The sequence below is a fragment of the Nannospalax galili genome, unplaced genomic scaffold (genome assembly GCF_000622305.1).
Source record: "Nannospalax galili isolate Female #2095 unplaced genomic scaffold, S.galili_v1.0 scaffold278, whole genome shotgun sequence".
In the NCBI taxonomy this organism is placed as follows: domain Eukaryota; kingdom Metazoa; phylum Chordata; class Mammalia; order Rodentia; family Spalacidae; genus Nannospalax; species Nannospalax galili.
Window position 1 is genome coordinate 13,337,700 of NW_008347536.1, and position 18,593 is coordinate 13,356,292.

At 36.4% G+C, this 18,593-nt stretch overlaps 1 protein-coding gene across 14 annotated transcripts in view; it reads right to left on the reverse strand.

Annotated features, from left to right (window-relative positions):
* The window catches only part of Emsy (EMSY transcriptional repressor, BRCA2 interacting), a 77,017-nt gene that overhangs the window by 18,319 nt on the left and 40,105 nt on the right, over positions 1-18,593 (reverse strand). For all 14 annotated transcript variants that reach the window (XM_029568838.1, XM_029568837.1, XM_029568835.1 and 11 more), the window contains 4 exons: positions 16,350-16,520; positions 7,540-7,676; positions 4,273-4,446; positions 1,966-2,164 (listed from right to left, as the gene is read on the reverse strand). In XM_029568838.1, coding sequence (XP_029424698.1) covers positions 1,966-2,164; positions 4,273-4,446; positions 7,540-7,676; positions 16,350-16,520 — 681 coding nt within the window. The remainder of the gene's footprint in view (positions 1-1,965; positions 2,165-4,272; positions 4,447-7,539; positions 7,677-16,349; positions 16,521-18,593) is intronic.

The following is an 18,593-nucleotide window of genomic DNA, read 5'->3' on the forward strand; positions in this document are numbered from 1 at the left end:
AGTTAGGGTGACATAGTGAGACCCTGTCTCAAAGGAAACCAAACAAAAATGTCAAGGTCAAGAGGAAGGGAGAGAAGGTGAGAGCGAGAGAAAGAGGGAGGAAAGGAGGAAAGAGAGTAAGGGAGGGATGGGGGTGCTGAGCGGCTATTCTAGGCTAAAAGAGGATAAAGAGTGATGCCAGTGCCAGAAGCAGTAGCTCACAGCTTAATTCTAGCACTTGGGAGGCTGAGGCAGGAGGATCACCATGAGTTTCAGGCCAGCCTAGGCTACAGAGTAAGATCCCATCTCAAAAAACCAAAAAGGAAGAAAAAAATGTATATCAGTTACATGTAATGTGACCCTGAGTTGGAATATGGATGGGAGACAAAGCAATAAAGAACATTTTTCGTCCATTAGTAATATATCTATATGGATTACTCTACCACAAAAACTGTATTTTACAACCTTTATAAGGTCTGACACATACTATAAACCACCAAATAATTATCAATTGAATTCATATACAGCAATACAAACTATATAAAATTAATATATGAAGATGCCACCGAAGAACTAAAATAATGAAGAGTGTGCCTAATATGAAGAAAGTGTACTAGAAAAGAAACAGTAATTAAAAAAAAAAAAAGCAGCACTCTAGCAAGGATAATGGTATGCAGGAAGAAGGAATAGAAGGAGGAAAAAATAAGAGGGAAAAAACATTTTTGCTTAGATGTATCAGAATGCATAAGCAATGGCATAAACATATAAGCTGAACAACTCTAAACTCAAAATTCCAAATCAAGAATGCTCCATGATCTGAAACTTTTTGAGCACAGAAATGATACTACTAGTAGGAATAACTGACCTCACATGATCAATCACAGTAAAACACGGGTGCAATTTTTTTACTGTAAAATTACCCTAAGTATATAAGGTTTATATGAAACATACAAAAATATCATGTTGAGGCTTGGATCTCATACAAAAATCTGAAATCTAAGACACTTCTCCCAAGTATTTCAGATATAGGACACTCAACCAGTACCACTTGACAATAAGGGCAGTCAAGATAACATGAATATAAGATTTCAGGGAAGTCACAAAGCTATGAGTTTTGGAGACTGCTTAGAAAAATATCACCTTTAAAAAAAAAAAACACACTGAAGATAAACATTCTCTTTGCTTTGGTGTTTAGCTTTCTAATAGTTAAGAAAACCCTTGAATTACTATTTGGGGTACTTTAGAGAGTGAAAGGGAACATTATTAATAATCATGCCAGAACAGACATAAACTAGAACTTGACCCATGCAAATGGAAATGTATGTCATCCCACACAAGCTCACCTCTAGTCACCTTTCACTTTCTTTTTTAAAAAAATATTTATTATTTTTATGTGTAGGAGTGTACTGCCTGCATGAGTATAAATGTGCCCATGTCATGTGATACCCTTGGCAGTCAGAAGAGGGTATTGGCTCCCCTGGAACTGGAGTTACAGGCAGTTGTTAGCCACCATGGAGGTGCCAGGAATCAAACCCGGGTCCTCTACAAGAGTAGTCAGTGCTCTTAACCACTGAGCCATCTCTCTAGCCCACCACCTTGATTCTTTCTCAAGATTCAGCAACAATCATTTCAAAAGGCATATTCATTTTCTTACATACTTCTTTCCCTACTTACCCAAACCAAACAGCAAGAATATAAAAAGCACTACCTTGAAACTACAGCTCTACCTAGTTTCTACTACCTACCTGATAAAAAACCATCATTTGGAATTTATCAATTATTTGTTGAACATATGTTATACAGTAAAGAATGGCTACATTATATAAAAAACAAAATTTCAGCTCACTCACTAAATACATATAAAAGAAAATAAAATCAAAAGAACTAACACCAGCTTGGTTTGGAATCCCTAGAGGGAATGGCTATTTTAAAACTAGGGCATTATGTCAACTGTGATTATATAAATAAGAAGTAAGTGGGTCTTACCTTGGGAACTTTGGGAGGACTCTGTAGAAGAGGAACTACTATCTGTATAGCTCTGTGGTTCTTCTTTTCCTTCCTGAATAGATGAATTGCCAGCCTCTGCTACCCTGGATGCTTGCTGTAATGTTTCTGTTACCAGCTGCCTTGTTTGTTCACTAACAACTGTAGCTTGAAATGTCACTGGTTTGGGTTTAATAAGAACCTAGAAGAAAAGCAGAACATACCCATATTAAAATGCTTAAGTTGGCCCCAGCACTGGAGAGACAGATTTGGAGGACTAACACAAGTTCAAAGCCAACTTTGGCTAAATAATGAGTTCCAGGCCAGCCTGGGCTACAGGGTAATATCCTGTCTCAAAAACAAAAAAACAACAAAAGAAGCCAAACTTTGAGTTGTAAACTACTATTTTCCTATTACAGAAAATAGCATTCTGTATATTTATTGGGCTTTAGGCACAGCAGAGATTAAAGACTAATTCAATCTACAAATGAATTATAATTAAGCTATGTACAATGTCTTAAGTGGTACATACCAAATTGAAACAGCTACTGATTATTACTCTCTCTGTGTGTGTGTGTGTGTGTGTGTGTGTGTGTGTATAAAAATAAATCTATGTATTGTGTGCACACATGTGTGGGTACTCACAAACACCAGAAGAGGGTGTTGGATTCCCTAGAACGGGTGTTAGAGGTGGTTGTGAGTCACCTGATGTGGGTGCTGGGAACCAAGCTCTGGTCCTCTGCAAGAATAGCAAGCAGGCTTAACCACTCAGCCATTTCTTCAACTGCCAATAGCTGTGATTGTGACAAGACCTTTTATACTGTTTTTTTCTTATTATGACTTCAGAAATCATTTTATAATATCATATAATATAGTAGACTAATAACTACAAACTAAGAGTAGTTGAACAAAAAAAATACATAAGCAGTCTAGATTCTCAATAGAATTTTTAAGTCATAACATCTGTCTAGGGCTTCCTCTCTCAGCTTTTATTCACAGAACTGGACCCTAATTTGTTAAGCTGCTGTGCAAGTTTCTTTTCATGAGGAATCAAATGAAATTCCTGACATAACTGTTCAAAGTAGCTTACTTGAGATCTAAGTAATCTTTCAAGAAATCCCAGAGGAACACTGATACAAACTATTACCCAAAGCAACATGGGCAAAGTCAAATTCACAGATAATGAAACAACTAAAATGGAAGAAAATTTTCAAACTGAAATATTCCACTACACAATCTGGACTCTAGGAATTGGCTTTAATCAGATCCATGGAATAAAAATATTGAGTCATCGCAGTTATTTTACTTCTATCATATTTGGCTTCCAAAAGTTCAAGAATAAAAATATGGAAGTAAATGAAACTGTTACTGTTGAATTCAACAAATTATTTGGACTTGTCACAAAACTAATTTTTAAAGTATGGAAACAATTTGGCTACAATTTTAAGGGTACAGATTCTAAAGGCCAATTATTAATTCATTTAAGTAAATTACTACTTTTTACATAAGCTTATGATTCCATTTCTCAAACAAAGATGATACTGCTTCCTCTGATATTCTCAGTAAAGTAGTTAAAATACCTATAAACAGTAGCCTAGAAACACATGATTATATCCTGAACCTCAAATTCCTAGGCAATCCATGAGAAAACATCTCTTCCCTTCTATTGGTTGAAAAATGAACACATTGCTAGCATCTCTGTTACATAGGGTTCAAGTAAAACTACTTTTATAAGTAAAGTGCTCATGAAGGCCATATACCTTATAAAACGTAAACTTTTTAAAAAATTATTTTTATTTTGTTTATGTGTATTGGCCTGCATATATGTAAGTGCACTCATGTTGTACCATGCGCGAGGGGATCAGAAGAGGGCATCAGAACTGGAACTGGAGTTTGGACAGTTAACTATCATGTGGGTGCTGGGAACTGAACCTGGGTCCTCTACAGTAAGAACAGTCAATGTTCTTAACTGCTAAGCCATTACTCCAGCCCCAAAAGTAAATATTTTGAGAGATTCATCCCTTCCTCAACCATCCAATTCTCAAATCACAATATGCATCTTCAGTAAATTTTATTCCAAGAAAATTCTTGTTCCTACCTTTATTCATAATTTGACAGAAATACCCAGACATCTAGGCAGTTTTTGAGAACAGATTAATAACTACACATTCAGTCTTAACTTTTGAAAACCTGATTTTTGCTTTTCAGCCTGCTGATCTTTTCCATCAAATTTCTACCTGGGAATCTCAGGGATTTAAAAAAAAAAAAAAATTCAAGAACCAAGAAAAGTCAGCACATCTTACAGCATACCTGTGTTTTCCCTTGCTGCCCATAAACTATTTTTGTTGGGATGATTTTAGCTGCTGGCTGGACTGTGGAACCTATTCCTTTTGGCTGAGTTACAATCATTTTGGTGATGGGTCTTGTAGCAGTGATGATGGCTGGTTTCGCTCCTGTTGGCACTGTCTGAATAGTCTTTTCTCCCTAAATTGAAGTAGTCATTATTTAAGAGATTTATATTCATTTAAATGATAAAAAACAAATAAACAAACAAAGCTGTCCTTTTACTGAAAAAAGCACAGAAAAATTTTGCCAGGATGGGAAAAGAATGGTAGAAAATGGTAGAAAATATGGTAGATATTTCTAAGTGATTTAAAAAAAAAAACACACACAAAAAACCCTAGGCTTAGTTGCAATAATATCAGAAACCATCTGAACAACTTTCTTACCACAAAGAAATTATTTCTGGTGAGTTTTTGGAAAATTATCACATCTAAGAACATGTACATTATCTCATTTATAGAATGCATATATTAAAACAGAAAATTCTGAAAGAACATACACTAAAATGTTAACAATTGTTATAGTTAAGAGCTGAGACATTCATCTTTAGTTTTTTTTTTTTTTTTTGGTTTTTTTGAGACAGGGTCTCCCTGTAGCCCCAGCTGTCCTGGAACTCACTATGTAGACCAGGCTGGCCTTGAACTCACAGAGATCCGCTTGCCTTTGCCTCCCAAGTGCTGGGATTAAAGGCATGTGCCACCACGACTGGCCCTCGTCTTTACTTTTTAATATATTTGAAGTGAGTAAAGTTATTTTATGTAGTAAAATAACTGTGCAATATACCAGCAGATAAACATACACTTTTAAAATCAGCTCCCTAAGTGCTACATATATATGAAATGATAAAGGTATACACAGGAGGATGTTTGTGTGAAAAGGTACAGGAAAGATGAAAAGAATGAAGACATTAACATTCCTTCTAAAGTTATATGGGGAAAAGGGAAGGAAAATTTAAAGCATTTCTCTTGTTGTTACTAGTATCACTTTAGTCTTATTACATAGAGGTTAAGCCCATTAACTTTTCACCATTTTCTGTACTTCATCTACTTTATTCTGTGTGTGCACACCTGTGTGCAAGCACACATGCATGTGTGGTACTGGAGACTGAATCCAGGCACACGTGCTAGATAAGTGCTGTACCACTAATCTGTAGCCTCGGTCTACTGTTTTATTTTTAAATACCATTTTCTGGTCATTTTTAAATCTCAGCATCTTTGTACTTGAATTTAACTAAATTAAGTTCAAATCCAATATTTTTATTATTAAATTTTTAAATTAAAATTAATGAAATTAAAAGGAATTTGTGATTTTCACATTATCGTTATTCTTCATTTTTAGCTATCATCATTTTAGAACCTTTCAAACTTAATGGCTGGTATGATGAAAGCATCTGGGTGAGCTGTCTAAAAAGCAACCACTGGGGCTGGAGAGATGGCTCAGTGGTTAAGAACACCGGTTGTTCTTGCAGAAGACCTGGGTTTGAATCCCAGCACCCACATGGCAGCTAATGACTGTCTATAACTCCAGTCCCAGGGGATCCTATGGCCTCTTCTGACCTCCATAGGCATTGCACGACACGTGTGCACTTACCTACATGCAGGCAATACACACATACACATAAAATAAAAATTAAATAAGTTTTTAAAAGTTAAAAAAAAGCAATCACTGAGAATTCATAGCTAAATCTGATTCCATACATCATAAACTTAACTATCTGCCAAAATTAACTAAAAGAAATAAAAGTAGCTGCCAATCAGGCAATTTATTTATTTCAACTCTCACATACCATTTGCAGCAGTAGCAGTCTTGGAAAGAGCTCTGAGCTATCTGTCAAGAGCCACTAGTTTGCAAATGGACATGCCACTCTATTAAATGCTTAATAGGTCCTGTCCAAGTATAATGACCCAAACATAACCAACTGCAGGGTATTATTTGAAAAAGCTCTTCTGTGCTGTGGGCAAGCACAGGATGCAGGTAATAAGTACAGGTGCATGTTCCCATGTGGTGAAGATAATGGTCTTACAAGTTGATCTGTTTATTTTACAAGTCTTGCTGTGTCAAACTGAAGTATTAAGTAAATATAACTCACACATGACTCTTAAATCTCTTTAATCACATAGGACCTATAGCAGATGGTATCCCTTTTATAAATCCAAGTACTATAGAACCACACTTATACAGGATTCTGAAAATCTGAATTCTAATCCAGACTTCACTGTTGATACTCTGTGAATCCAATCTAGAAATAATTGTCTTTCCCACATGTCGAAAAAAGCCTAATTCTGGACCCCTCTCAACACTTGTAAAAGACTGTGATGTATAAGCTTTTATGAGAGCTACTGAAATGAAACACAGCATTCCACCTTTTTGTAAAGTTAGGAAAGTTAAGGAGGCTACTAAGCTTAAATGCTTAAATACTAAGAACAGCAAGAAAACCAATGACTAAGAACTCCCCACGTACCAGACGCTGTTGTAAGCACTTTCAAAACAACCATCACCACCCCAAGGTACACATGAAAAATAAAGGAATAGAGAAGTTGAATAAGTCATCCAAGGTCAAATTGGAACACTGAGACACAAAGCCCAGGTGTATCTTTTTCCTGCTTCTTAAAATTAGCTTCAGGCCAGGCATGGTGACGTACGCCTTTAATCCCAGCACTCAGGAGGCAGAGGCAGGGCCCGGTCTACAAAGTGAGTTCCAGGACAGCTGGGGCTACAGGGAGACCCTGTCTCAAAAGACTAAAAAAAGAAAAAAAAAAAAAAAAAAAAAAAAAAAAAAAATCAGCTTCAGAACTACAAGTGGTAAAAATGGTAAAACAAGAACAAAAAAAACCTAAGTAACAGATCCCCTTCAATTAATTTTATTCTAAACTCAAATATTTCTTTTCCAACCTAAGTCAAATACTAAGCCACAATCTACTGGCTATCAGCAGGAATATTTGTGTTCTAAAAGTGTTCTTGTAGACAAGCCAGAGGAATTTTCCATCTGAACCAAGCTAAGTACCTAGATCACAAGTCACCTCACTATGAACAACTATAAGCAACATGCTTTCAAAATTATTGTGAAATACAGCATCAAGTGATGATGCATAAAAAGTTACTCTATCACAGTAGTTGTAAATCAAATCTTTCTAATCAATGTGGAGTTCTGAAGTCCTTAGGAAAACTTATGGATAGCTGGTATTTAAAATTCTTAATGGCTCACTGAAGCCTGCAGGTCAAGCTCTTACTTACTCCAGCATTTAGCAATGTGGTGACAACGTTTTTGCCAGGGAGCCCTTGAATGGTCGTTCCTTTTCCTGTAGTCTTTTGCACAACAATCACATTGGGCTTGGAAGTCATTGGGATTGTAGTGATTTTGGTAGTCGTTCCTTAGAGAAGGAGGAAGAAAAGGAGGCCTGCGTTAAGGACTAGTGATACTTGGTTATTCCTGTGCATGTTGGACACAATACATGTATAAACAATGTCGTCTCTATTTAGATGACATGAATGTGGTCTAAAGGACAAAAATGAAGGCTTGGAGAGTAAGTTATAAGTCATCCCAGAATGAGAAGATACTAAGAATTGACTCTTGGGATTGGAGAGTTGGTTCAGCGGTTAAGAGCACTGGCTGCTCTTGCAGAGGACCCAGGTTCAGTTCATATGGTGGCTAACAACTGTCTGTAACACACACATAAAATACAAACAAACAAATTTTTTAAGGTTTTAAAGAATTGACTCTTAAAGCAGTCATCGTTTGAGAATCTAAGGACCTACATATCAAATTCAGAATCTAAAAACATCTTTATCCATTTCCCTATCAAGATTCTGTCCTGACCTAGCTAAATGAAGCAAATCAAACTCTATTTCATGACACACATATTCCTCAAATCGAATATTAAAAAAATCTATGTGACCAGCTTGATGGGAAAGCTCTTCAAAAAAGAACACTAGAAGTAAACAGCAAAATTCACCAAGCTTTACTGAAAATTTGTGAAAAGAAACACACTATGTAAACCCAAGCATGGTGGTGAATATCTGTAATCCCAGCACTTGAGAGGCAAAAGCAGGAGGTCTGTGTGTTCTCCAGTCTGTGCCTGTCTCAAAATAACAAAATGAATGAATAAAAAATAAATAAAAAAGACAAAGTGAGCATAGATGAACAGATAAGCTACATATTCAATGTGTGCTTTACTCTGGAGAATATGAAATGAAACTGACTTAAATGGGTAAACATGTTTTTTTCAATCACTAAGGTCTATTCTCTTATTATACTAAGTGAGGTAATTCAGTCCTAGAAAAATGAGTATTGAATGCTCTTTCTCATCGGTGGATCTTAAGTTTTAATGTTTGTAATCATGTAAATAAGAAGTTATAAAGTGAGTACAGGCTGTGAAACTATACAGGAAACCATGAGAAAGTAACAAAAGGTGCAAAAGGTGTTGAGAAAGGAGCGGGGAGGGCAAAAAGTTACAAGTGGCATGACAGTGGAAAGGAGATACTGAAGGTGGGAGGGAACCAGGGAGGGACTGGGTGGAGAGCAAGTGTAGGGGAAAGAAACAACAAAAACACATTTTACTTGCAAAATACCATAATCAAACCTAATTCTCTACAAGAGAACTGCCTGACATGATGGCACATGCCTTTAATCCCAGCACTCAGGAAGCAGAAACAAACCAATCTCTGTGAGATCCAGGCCAGCCTGGTCTACAGAGAATTCCAGGACAGCTGGGGCTTCAGGGAGACCCCATCTCAAAAAAACAAAGATCTATTTTCTAAGTTTTCTAAGTGTATAACATCTACTATAACATACAGTGCCCTTTCCCCTACATCCTTTCACAATCTGCTTCTCTTCTACCTATCAAATCCATCTACTATTAAATTTATGCTCTATATTCTTCTAGTTGTCTTAGAAATCCTAGTACAAATCTTGATTCATGCTGTTTACTCCCAGGACCTGTCAACAAAACATGACCTTTTAATGTCACTGACTCCTCAGTGTTTAGCATAGTGAGTTTTAATTACTTTGTAATTGATGTTCACTACCCATGTGAATGATCCCAATTTACCAGGAATATATCTTCTTTAAAAATGCTATCAGTTTACACTCCTGAACAGTCTTCTGCTGTTTCTCTATCATACAAACAGCTTTATGTACCTGACACATCCAACATTCTTTTATGTCAAGAACCTGCAATATGTTAAATGGGTTTTCAAAAATCTAATTCCTACTAGATCTAGTTCCAAGCCAGTGCCCCCCCACCCCCGCCCCGAATGTCAAAATCCCACATGTAGGCTGGTGACATGATTCAGCAGTCAAAGGCACTTGCTGCCCTGCCTGACAATGTGAGTTCAATCTTCTAAACCTACATGGTCAAAGGAGAGAACTAACTCCTATAAGTTGTCCTCTGACTTTGGCACACCCCACCCCCAAAAAGAAAATAAATGTTAAAACAAAAACAAAACCTTACACTGGTTCAGGCCCTTAATCTACCAAGTTAAACCTTCTTAGTTCCTCCTAATCAACAGTAAACACCACAAACTCTTGGCTAACAATATAGCTTCCCACCATCTAATGCACTCCTTCCTATACACAGCTTTTGAGGTTCTATCAGACTTTAATTTTTAGGATTATTCAGTATACAGCTTCCCCTCAGTGTTGGTTTCCATATTGAACAGATCAGAGCCAGTGCTACCTTTTTTTTTTTTTTTTTTTTTTTTTTTTTTTTTTTTTTGAACCTGAAGTTCACTGTTTGGGCTAGGCTGACTGTACAGCAAGCTCCTGGGGTCCACTTGTCTCCATCCAAATACTTTTAATCCTACAAAATTTCTGTGCCTAAGAAAGCAGGCATACCATATTTTTCTGTAGGTCTGTATATTACATGATTAGGTACAAAATGGGTTAAATAAAAACATAGTAATATACTCTCAAAAATATTAAGTAAAATTTTGTTTTCCCCTCGAAAATATTAACATTTTTTTCTTTCTAGAGTTCCAATTGACACATTACTTAAAATAATATAACATCAAGAATAAGAAGGATTTAGTTGATTTTTAAGAGTTTTAAAGAATATTCTGGGGGCTGGAGAGATGGCTCAACAGTTAAGAACACTGGTTGTTCTTGCAGAAGACCTAGGTTCATATCCTAGCACCCACATGGCAGCTAACAACTGTCTGTAACTCCAGTCCCAGGGGATCTGACAGCCTCTTCTGTCCTCCCCAGGCATTGCACGACACAGGTGCACTTACCTACATGCAGGCAATACACGCATACACATCAAATAAAAATAATAAAATTAAAAAAAAAAAAGAATACTCTGCTAATTATGGCTATCCTATTATTAAAAAAAAAAATCTTGGGCAGGGCACACCTTTGATCCGAGTACTCAGGAGACAGAAGCTGGCAGATCTTGGTGAGAATGAAGCCAGCCTTGTCTAAATAGTGAGTTCCAGACCAGATGATCACATAATAATACCTAGTACAGGGAGACCTTGTCACAAAAACAAAACAAAAAAAATCTTTTTAATTTACTTACTAATGCCCAATGTCTCATTAGTCCATGGCACCACTAAGCAGTTACACAAGAAAGCACTTTTTAAAAAAAATTTTTATTCATTTTTTTTTATTTTATGTGTATGTGTGTATTGCCTGCATGTAGGTAAGTGCACACGTGTCATACAATGCCCGTGGAGGTCAGAAGAGGTTGTTGGATCCCCTGGAGCTGGAGTTACGGACAGCTGTTAGCTGCCCTGTGGACGCTGGGATTCGAATCTGGGTCTTCTGCAAGAACAACTACTGTTCTTAACCACTGAGCCATCTCTCCAGCCTCAAGAGGGCACTTTTATCTACAGACGAGCTTCACAACTGTTTCCCCTTTAACTACAGTCGTGAATAAGTGAGCTGTTAACAAACCACAGGAACCAAGCCGCTTGTTGTTTGCTTGTACCAACTTTAACTCTTGATACCTCCAACCCTCGTTACGACTATATAGGCCTTTTTGAGCAGTGAAGCCTTACCAAATATTTGTCATGAAAAAGTGTTTTTAGAAACTAAGCAGTACAGGCGTGGTGGTGCATGCCTTTAAACCCAGCACTTGGGAGATAGAGGCAGGCAGCTCTCTGTGAGTTCAAGGCCAGCCTGGTCTACACAGTGAGATCCAGTTCAGCTGGGGCTATAGGGAGAACCTGTCTCAAAAAGACCAAAAAAAGAAAAAGAAAAAAAAAACAAAAACAAAAAAAACCTTAGTGGTAAAAATTACCTCAAGAAAACATAAACTATGCTTTTAAATCAACACCAAAATATAAGGACCGCTGTTTTTTTGAGTCAAAAGTTGCTCAACGGGTGATTTTATTTACATCTACTAAAATATCTATGAATTTAGGTGAAAGTTATAAATCTACCAGTTTAATAAACTGGGGAAGCTAGATAGGGGACAATGCTACAGGACCAACACAGGAAATAACAAGCATAATATTATATTAAATAGAATGTAATTTTTGTCTAGAATGAACAATTCTAAATGCCTGAAATTCCAGTGTCAATTTATGTCAGGGCTATCTATGCTGTATTGAACAAAGAAGCATCACTTATTTAAATAGAAAAGGAGGTCATCTGTGCTTTCAGAGCAGAAGGTTTACAGCTTCCATGATACAACAGAATGTATGTGCTTAGCTTTTCAGCATTCTTGTTTTTCTCAATTGAGTTTCTTATTTGTTTGTTTTGCTTTATAGCACTGGGGATCAAATCCAGGACCTCACTCATACTAGGCAAGTACTCTATCACTGAGCTACATCTCTAGCCCCTGTTTGGCATTCTTTAGAGTAGAGATTAAAACTTATGTACATGCTTCTCTATCACAGAATCTCATACACTATCTGGCAGATCAGAAGCTACCTACACAGACTATAATTAAAAAGAGTACAAATAACGGACACAATCACCTGGAAATCACATTTAGATTATAATGGGCTCGATAATGATGTCTTTCAGAGATTCTTTTATTATTATTATTATTATCTTTATTTTATGTGCATGAGTGTATTGCCTGCATGTAGGTTAAGTGCACCCTTGTCGTGCAATGCCTGCGGAGGTCAGAAGAGGCTGTCAGATCCCCTGGGACTGGAATTACGGGCAGTTGTTAGCTGCCATGTGGGTGCTGGGATTTGAACCCAGGTCTTCTGTAAGAACAACCAGTGTTCTTAACTACTGAGCCATCTCTCCAGCCACGAGATTCTTATTTTTTAAAATAATGCTTTTGTAAAAAGCAGAAGCAAGTTCAAGGGCAGCGTAGCTACACAGCCAGTCTGAAGCCACCCTGGAATATATAGTAAGACCCTGTCTCGAACAGTAACAGCAAACTATGAAAAAAATCAAAATGATTATGGTCAGCACAAGTGGGGCAGACCTGCAATCCCAGCTACTCTGAAGGCTATGGCAGAAGATCACAAACTCCAGGCCAGCCAGCCTGAAAACCTTAGTAAGACCCTATCTCAAAATAAAACCTAGAAGAGAGTGGGTAAGGGTGGGTTGAGAATATAGTTCAATTGGTACAGTACTTGCTTAGCATGCATGAGGCCCTGGGTTCAGTCTCAGGCACCCCAAGGGGGAAAAAAAAAGTTTGAACATTTTTTTAGGTTGACTAAAAGAACACACATTTATTGACTCAGAGCCTACTATTCAGAGATTCTTAAACCATTCTGTTTTAGTCTCTGGGTAATGTTTTAGGTTGCTCTGGCCAAAGAACGGGGCAATGAATAAATGAAAAAGTATACAAACACTAGTTCCTTGCTTAGATACTAGAAAGACTAAAGGAAACACAACCAAATCTTGCCACTGTCACAGTTTCTCGTAATGTCTGTAGAGTTACAATAATGAGATCAACTCTGAAGAAGCCAAACTTCTATATAAAATGGGTTCACAAAAAAACCTTACAAATCTGACATAAATCTCATTCATAGGTATATAAATAGCATAGCTTCCATTTGCTTATTCTATCTAGAATGGTGGTGGTTATGGTGGTGCACACCTTTAATCCCAGTGCTCAGGAAGCAGAGGCAAGTAGATCTCCGTGAGTTTAAGGCCAGCACGGTCTACATAGAGTTTCAGGCCAGCCAGAGCTACACAGTAAGACCCTGTCTCCAAAATACCCCAATATTTATTGTAAAAAAATAAAACTATGACTTTTCTAGAAATACTATGGAAAATTAATGTCTTATGAATTATACAAAGGAAGTAAGAGCTTCATAAATATATAATTTATGTATGTTCATCAAAGGATTATTTATAATAATCTAACCAAAAAATTTTTGAAAAACCACACTTGTAAACAACCTAAACTATCCAACAAGAAGAATACAATTAAATTATAGTATATGAGAGAATGCTATGTAACCCAGGGAGTGCATTTTCTGGTATGGGAAAATAATCTAAATTGTTACATGAAACAAGAATACAAATTTAATTTTTTTATACTATACAAATTTACAGGCTCTTAATTTTCTTTGTACCATTTTAAATTCCTCCACAACGAGAGGGAATTTTTGTTTCTTATTTTGCTTTGTTTTAAAGTCTTTTATTCTTGTGGCTGGAGAGATGGCTCAACAGTTAAGAACACTGGCTGCTCTTGCAGAAGACCATGGTTTGAGTTCCAGCACCTACATGGTGGCTAACATAACTCCAGCTCCAGGGAATCTAGCACCCTCTTCTGACCTCTGCAGACATCACACAACATGGGTACACTTACATACATGCAGGTAATACACCCATATACATAAAATAAAAATAAATAAAAAATTTTAAAGTCTTCTATTCTTACAGCCAGATGGTTGAGAATATTTTAGGAAAATAATTCTTTGGTGGAGGAAGGGGATTCTAGAACCCACTACCCGCTCATAGGTGAAGGCAGAAAACTCTAAATTTGTTCAATCAAGCTACCAATTTACAGTGAATACATTTTAAAGCCACTATACTACAGGCCTAGAGAGGTTAAGAGCACTGGCTACTCTTGCAGAGGACCTAAGCTCAGTTCCTAGCACCCTCATGGAGGCTAACAACTATCTGTAACTCCAGTTCCAGAGATCTGACGCCCTCTTCTGTCCTCCTTGAGCATTGCAAGACACGGATGCACTTATACACATGCAAGCAATATACTCATACACATAAAATAAAATTAAAATAATAAAATATTTAAAAAATACTATACTATAATCCCAGTATTATGAAATAGCAAGAATATAAAGTGAAGTAACTGTTTTGTATAAAGAATAGTGATGTGGGAGCCAGTGAAATGGCTCAGTGGTAAAGGTATTTGCCCCAAGCTTGATGACCTGAGTTTGATCCCCAGGACCTACTGAAAGCTAACTTCTGAGAAAGAGGTCCTCTGACCTCTACATGCATCCCATGTGTTCACACATGAATGTGCATGCATACATATGCACACATGCACACACACACACACACACACATACACACACACAGAATTAAATAACTTAAAGATTGGTGATATAACAAAAGCTGGTTTAGAGAAACCAAGAGTGAGAGAGGTTCTCTGGACATTGTATCAAACAGTGAAGTAGAGGCAGACATATGATAATCTCTATGCAACAAATAAAGTTGTTTCAGCTGTATGCCAAGTATATCCTACACTGCTGGAAAAGTTTAGTAACTCTTCCCACGTATACACACCCATCCATCTGAAATAGCAAGTAACCTTGAGTGGTTTCATCTTTAACACAAAAGTGAATAGTGTGTATACGTGTATTATTATCAGATAAAATCTCTGCTTCTAGGATGTGCTTATTACTTAATATTACTCCAAAATAGTACAAAGCAGCTACATCATAAACAAGGCCCCAAACCAAAGACCTCATGACATTTAGACATACCTGCAAGCTATACATATACTATAAATTCACATATTCGAGCAAATAAAGCTGTTCAAAGTCATAAAAAGTTATCTTCCAATGAAAAGCATGAACAGGTTTTTGAAAAATGTGTTTTATGCTGTGTGAAGATAATGTCACATAGTAAATTATATTTTGAGTATTAGCTGTGTTATTTAAAATATCCACTTAAAAGTTAGACCACGATGATTTTTTTCCCATTGGTCTCACCCATCTCAGGCTGGCAAACATTGGATTTTCTCACACTTAAGAGTGGAGCCAAAATTAACAGCTTTAAATATAAACCTTTATGCCAACACCATGGTCTGTTTTGCTTTTTCCATTCTCTGAGTTATCAGTAACATCAAATTACTGCCAGGAACTTCAGTCCCTTGACTTTAGAAATGCTAGAACTCACCTGGGGCAGACAAAAGGTGACTAGCCTACAAAAATGTTAGACAGTTAAAATTCACAAGGCTGGCTTAATCAGATTATTTTAATTAAAAATAATAATCAATCAAGGCAGATGCTATATTAACATTCCACTTCAAGTTCCATGACCCAAATACTGAAAGAATTCTCAAGTCAATAAAAACCAGGAAGGTTCCAATACACTAATAAACAGGCCAAGAGTTAGTTTCACTCCAAGTAAAATATATTTAAAAAGCAAATATATTTTACAAGCAAAGAGTATAAATGGTGAAAAGCAAAGATATTCAAACATTTTACATCTAATAAGCTAAAGTGACATTAGTAACGGAAAACGTGAAATATTTAGATGTACAAATTCAAGTTCTTCTGCTATTCTGTTAGTAGGCCTTGGACCAGCTGATATGAATCTCCTGAATCCAAATCTGTCTCCATTTGTAAATAGATTCCTCAAGAGTTATATAAAGTCTGAAAGGGCTGACAAATGGGAGACTTTTTTGTAAATTAAAAATCACTATGGAAATATAATCTTTTTCATTGCAATCTAAAACTAAATGATCTTTCAATGTCAGATTTATCAAAAGCTTTATATGTAAATATCTAATACTAAAACTATAAATTTGTATTTAATCACTAAACATAAGAACTGAAAACAGAGCTTCAGATTACTAAGCAAAAATCTGATAGAGTCACAGTGAAATAGTTTTTCTTATTAAAGGTCATCAATACTTTTAACATATTTTAGATATACCTACCAGAAACAATATTACTGCTAATTATCTTGCCTCCCAATGTAGCTAATGATTTGGGTACTACTGTGATGATGCTACCACTGGTAGTTTTCACATAGGTTGCAGCTCCAGGGGTTGCCGTCATCCGACCTAAAGACGGGCTCACTGTTGGCCGGGTGTAGGTTGCCTGTGTGCCTACAAGAAGAAAAGAGCCAAAAGAAAAACTTATCATTACTTATAAAAAAATAAAACAATTTGTACAATTAACTATAGTTCAAAGTAACCTGTATCACTTTAATGTGAAAATGGAATTTCAAGGTGTCAAGACATTAATTTACAATTAAGTCAGTTTTCAATGCATTATTGCAAAAACCTATGGCAAGTCAATTTGACTTAATTTTACACATAAAATTTTGTCATGTGCTGGATCCAATGGCTAGCCCAAGATAAAGTAGAATTCTGTTCCCTTTCTTGTACTATCTTCCTCCTATGCTAAAAAGAGCTTAAATTTAATCATCTTTCCCTGCCAGAGAATTTTAGGTATTTTTATGTTATGGATTTTTAAGGTCCCTGTGACTGTTTTGCACTGTCCCAGTGCCAAACCCAATGTGTCACCTCTCAGCGACTAAGGCAGTATTATTTGCCTAAAAGTGTATAACTTTTTCTGTTTTATAAGGTCATCTACCATCTTTTAAAAGGTCATTCTATCATTTTAGTAGCAATTAAGTTAAAATTGCTAAGAGTTACCAGGAATATTTCTTTAGCCTATAATTTTCTTTATTTACATATTTCCTCAACTTTAATTGACCTGTTAGAATATCTTTCTTTACATTTCTCAAAGGATTTTATACCCTCCCCACTATTTCTAAAACGTTTCTCTCCCAAGGAAGAATAAAAAGCTAATCAGATAAGTTTGCTGTAGTTTCTTATAAACCTAGTAACTCAGAAAGACTATTTCTAACCTAAGAAGTATTTTCCTTGGGGAAAATGGAAAAAAAAAAAAAAAAAGTCTAAGATGATATTTTCTTCAATCAAAATTTTCTTCATAATTAGATCCAAAGGTCACTGTGACAGCCATTTTCAAAATCTCCCACCTCAAAAAGAAAATGCTTTCAGCAAATTATTCACTTTTTAAAAATATAACCACCGGGCTGGAGAGATGGCTCAGCAGTTAAGAGCACTGACTGCTCTTATAGAGGACCCAAGTTCAATTCCCAGCACCCACATGGCAGCTAATAACTGTCTGTAACTCCAGTTCTAAGGGATCCGATGCTTTCTTCTGACCTCCTCGGACACTGCATGACATGGGTGCACTTACATACATGCCAGTAAATAAATATTACAAAAAATAAAAATAAAATAAAAATATAACCACTATAACTAAAGGAGAAATACCAAGAAGAATTGGTTTTAAGCTGATCATAGCATATAGCTGAATCAGGAAGAAAAAATAAGTCTACTACAGAGTAACTAAGCTATAGGGAGAGGAAGCTTGAATACCCTGAATTATAACTGAAAAATATCAATTTCAGCTTTCACTTTTAAAAAAGGAAACATTTGTGCTGGAGAGATGGCTCAGTGGTTAAGAACACTGGTTGTTCTTACAGAGGACCTAGGTTTGGTAATTAGCATCCATGTAGCAGCGAACAACCTTCCTTAACTCCAGTTCCAGGGGATCTGAAGCCTTGTTCTGACCTCCATAGACCCTGCACACACATGGTATACTTAATACATGCAGGCAAAAATACTCATACACATTAAAATAAATCAAAAAATTTTAAACTTTTTAAAAAGGAAACACTGTTGCAATATAAACACATAAATATCAATGCAGTATTGCTTTTCACTACCTTTCCTAAACATGAAGAATTATGTACACATAACACTGTTACCTTTCAGCCAAATGCAGAAAAGCTACAATTAAGTATTTAATATGAGGGAAAAAGGTATTTAAAATAGAAACAGAGGGCTGGAGAGATGGCTCAGCAATTAAAAGCACTGCTGCTCTTACAGAGGACCTGGTTTGGATCCCAGCATCCACATGGTGGTTAACAACCATTTATATCTTCAGTTCCAGGGGATCTGACACCCCCTCTTGACCTCCATGGGCACTGCATGCATGGGTACACTTAAATGCAGGCAAGACATACACATTAAAAAAAAAAAAAGGTCTTAAAAACTACTTCCCCCTAGCTGGGCATGGTGGCACAAGCCTTTAGTCCCAGCACTAGGGAGGCAGAGGCAGGCAGATCTCTATGAATTCAAGTC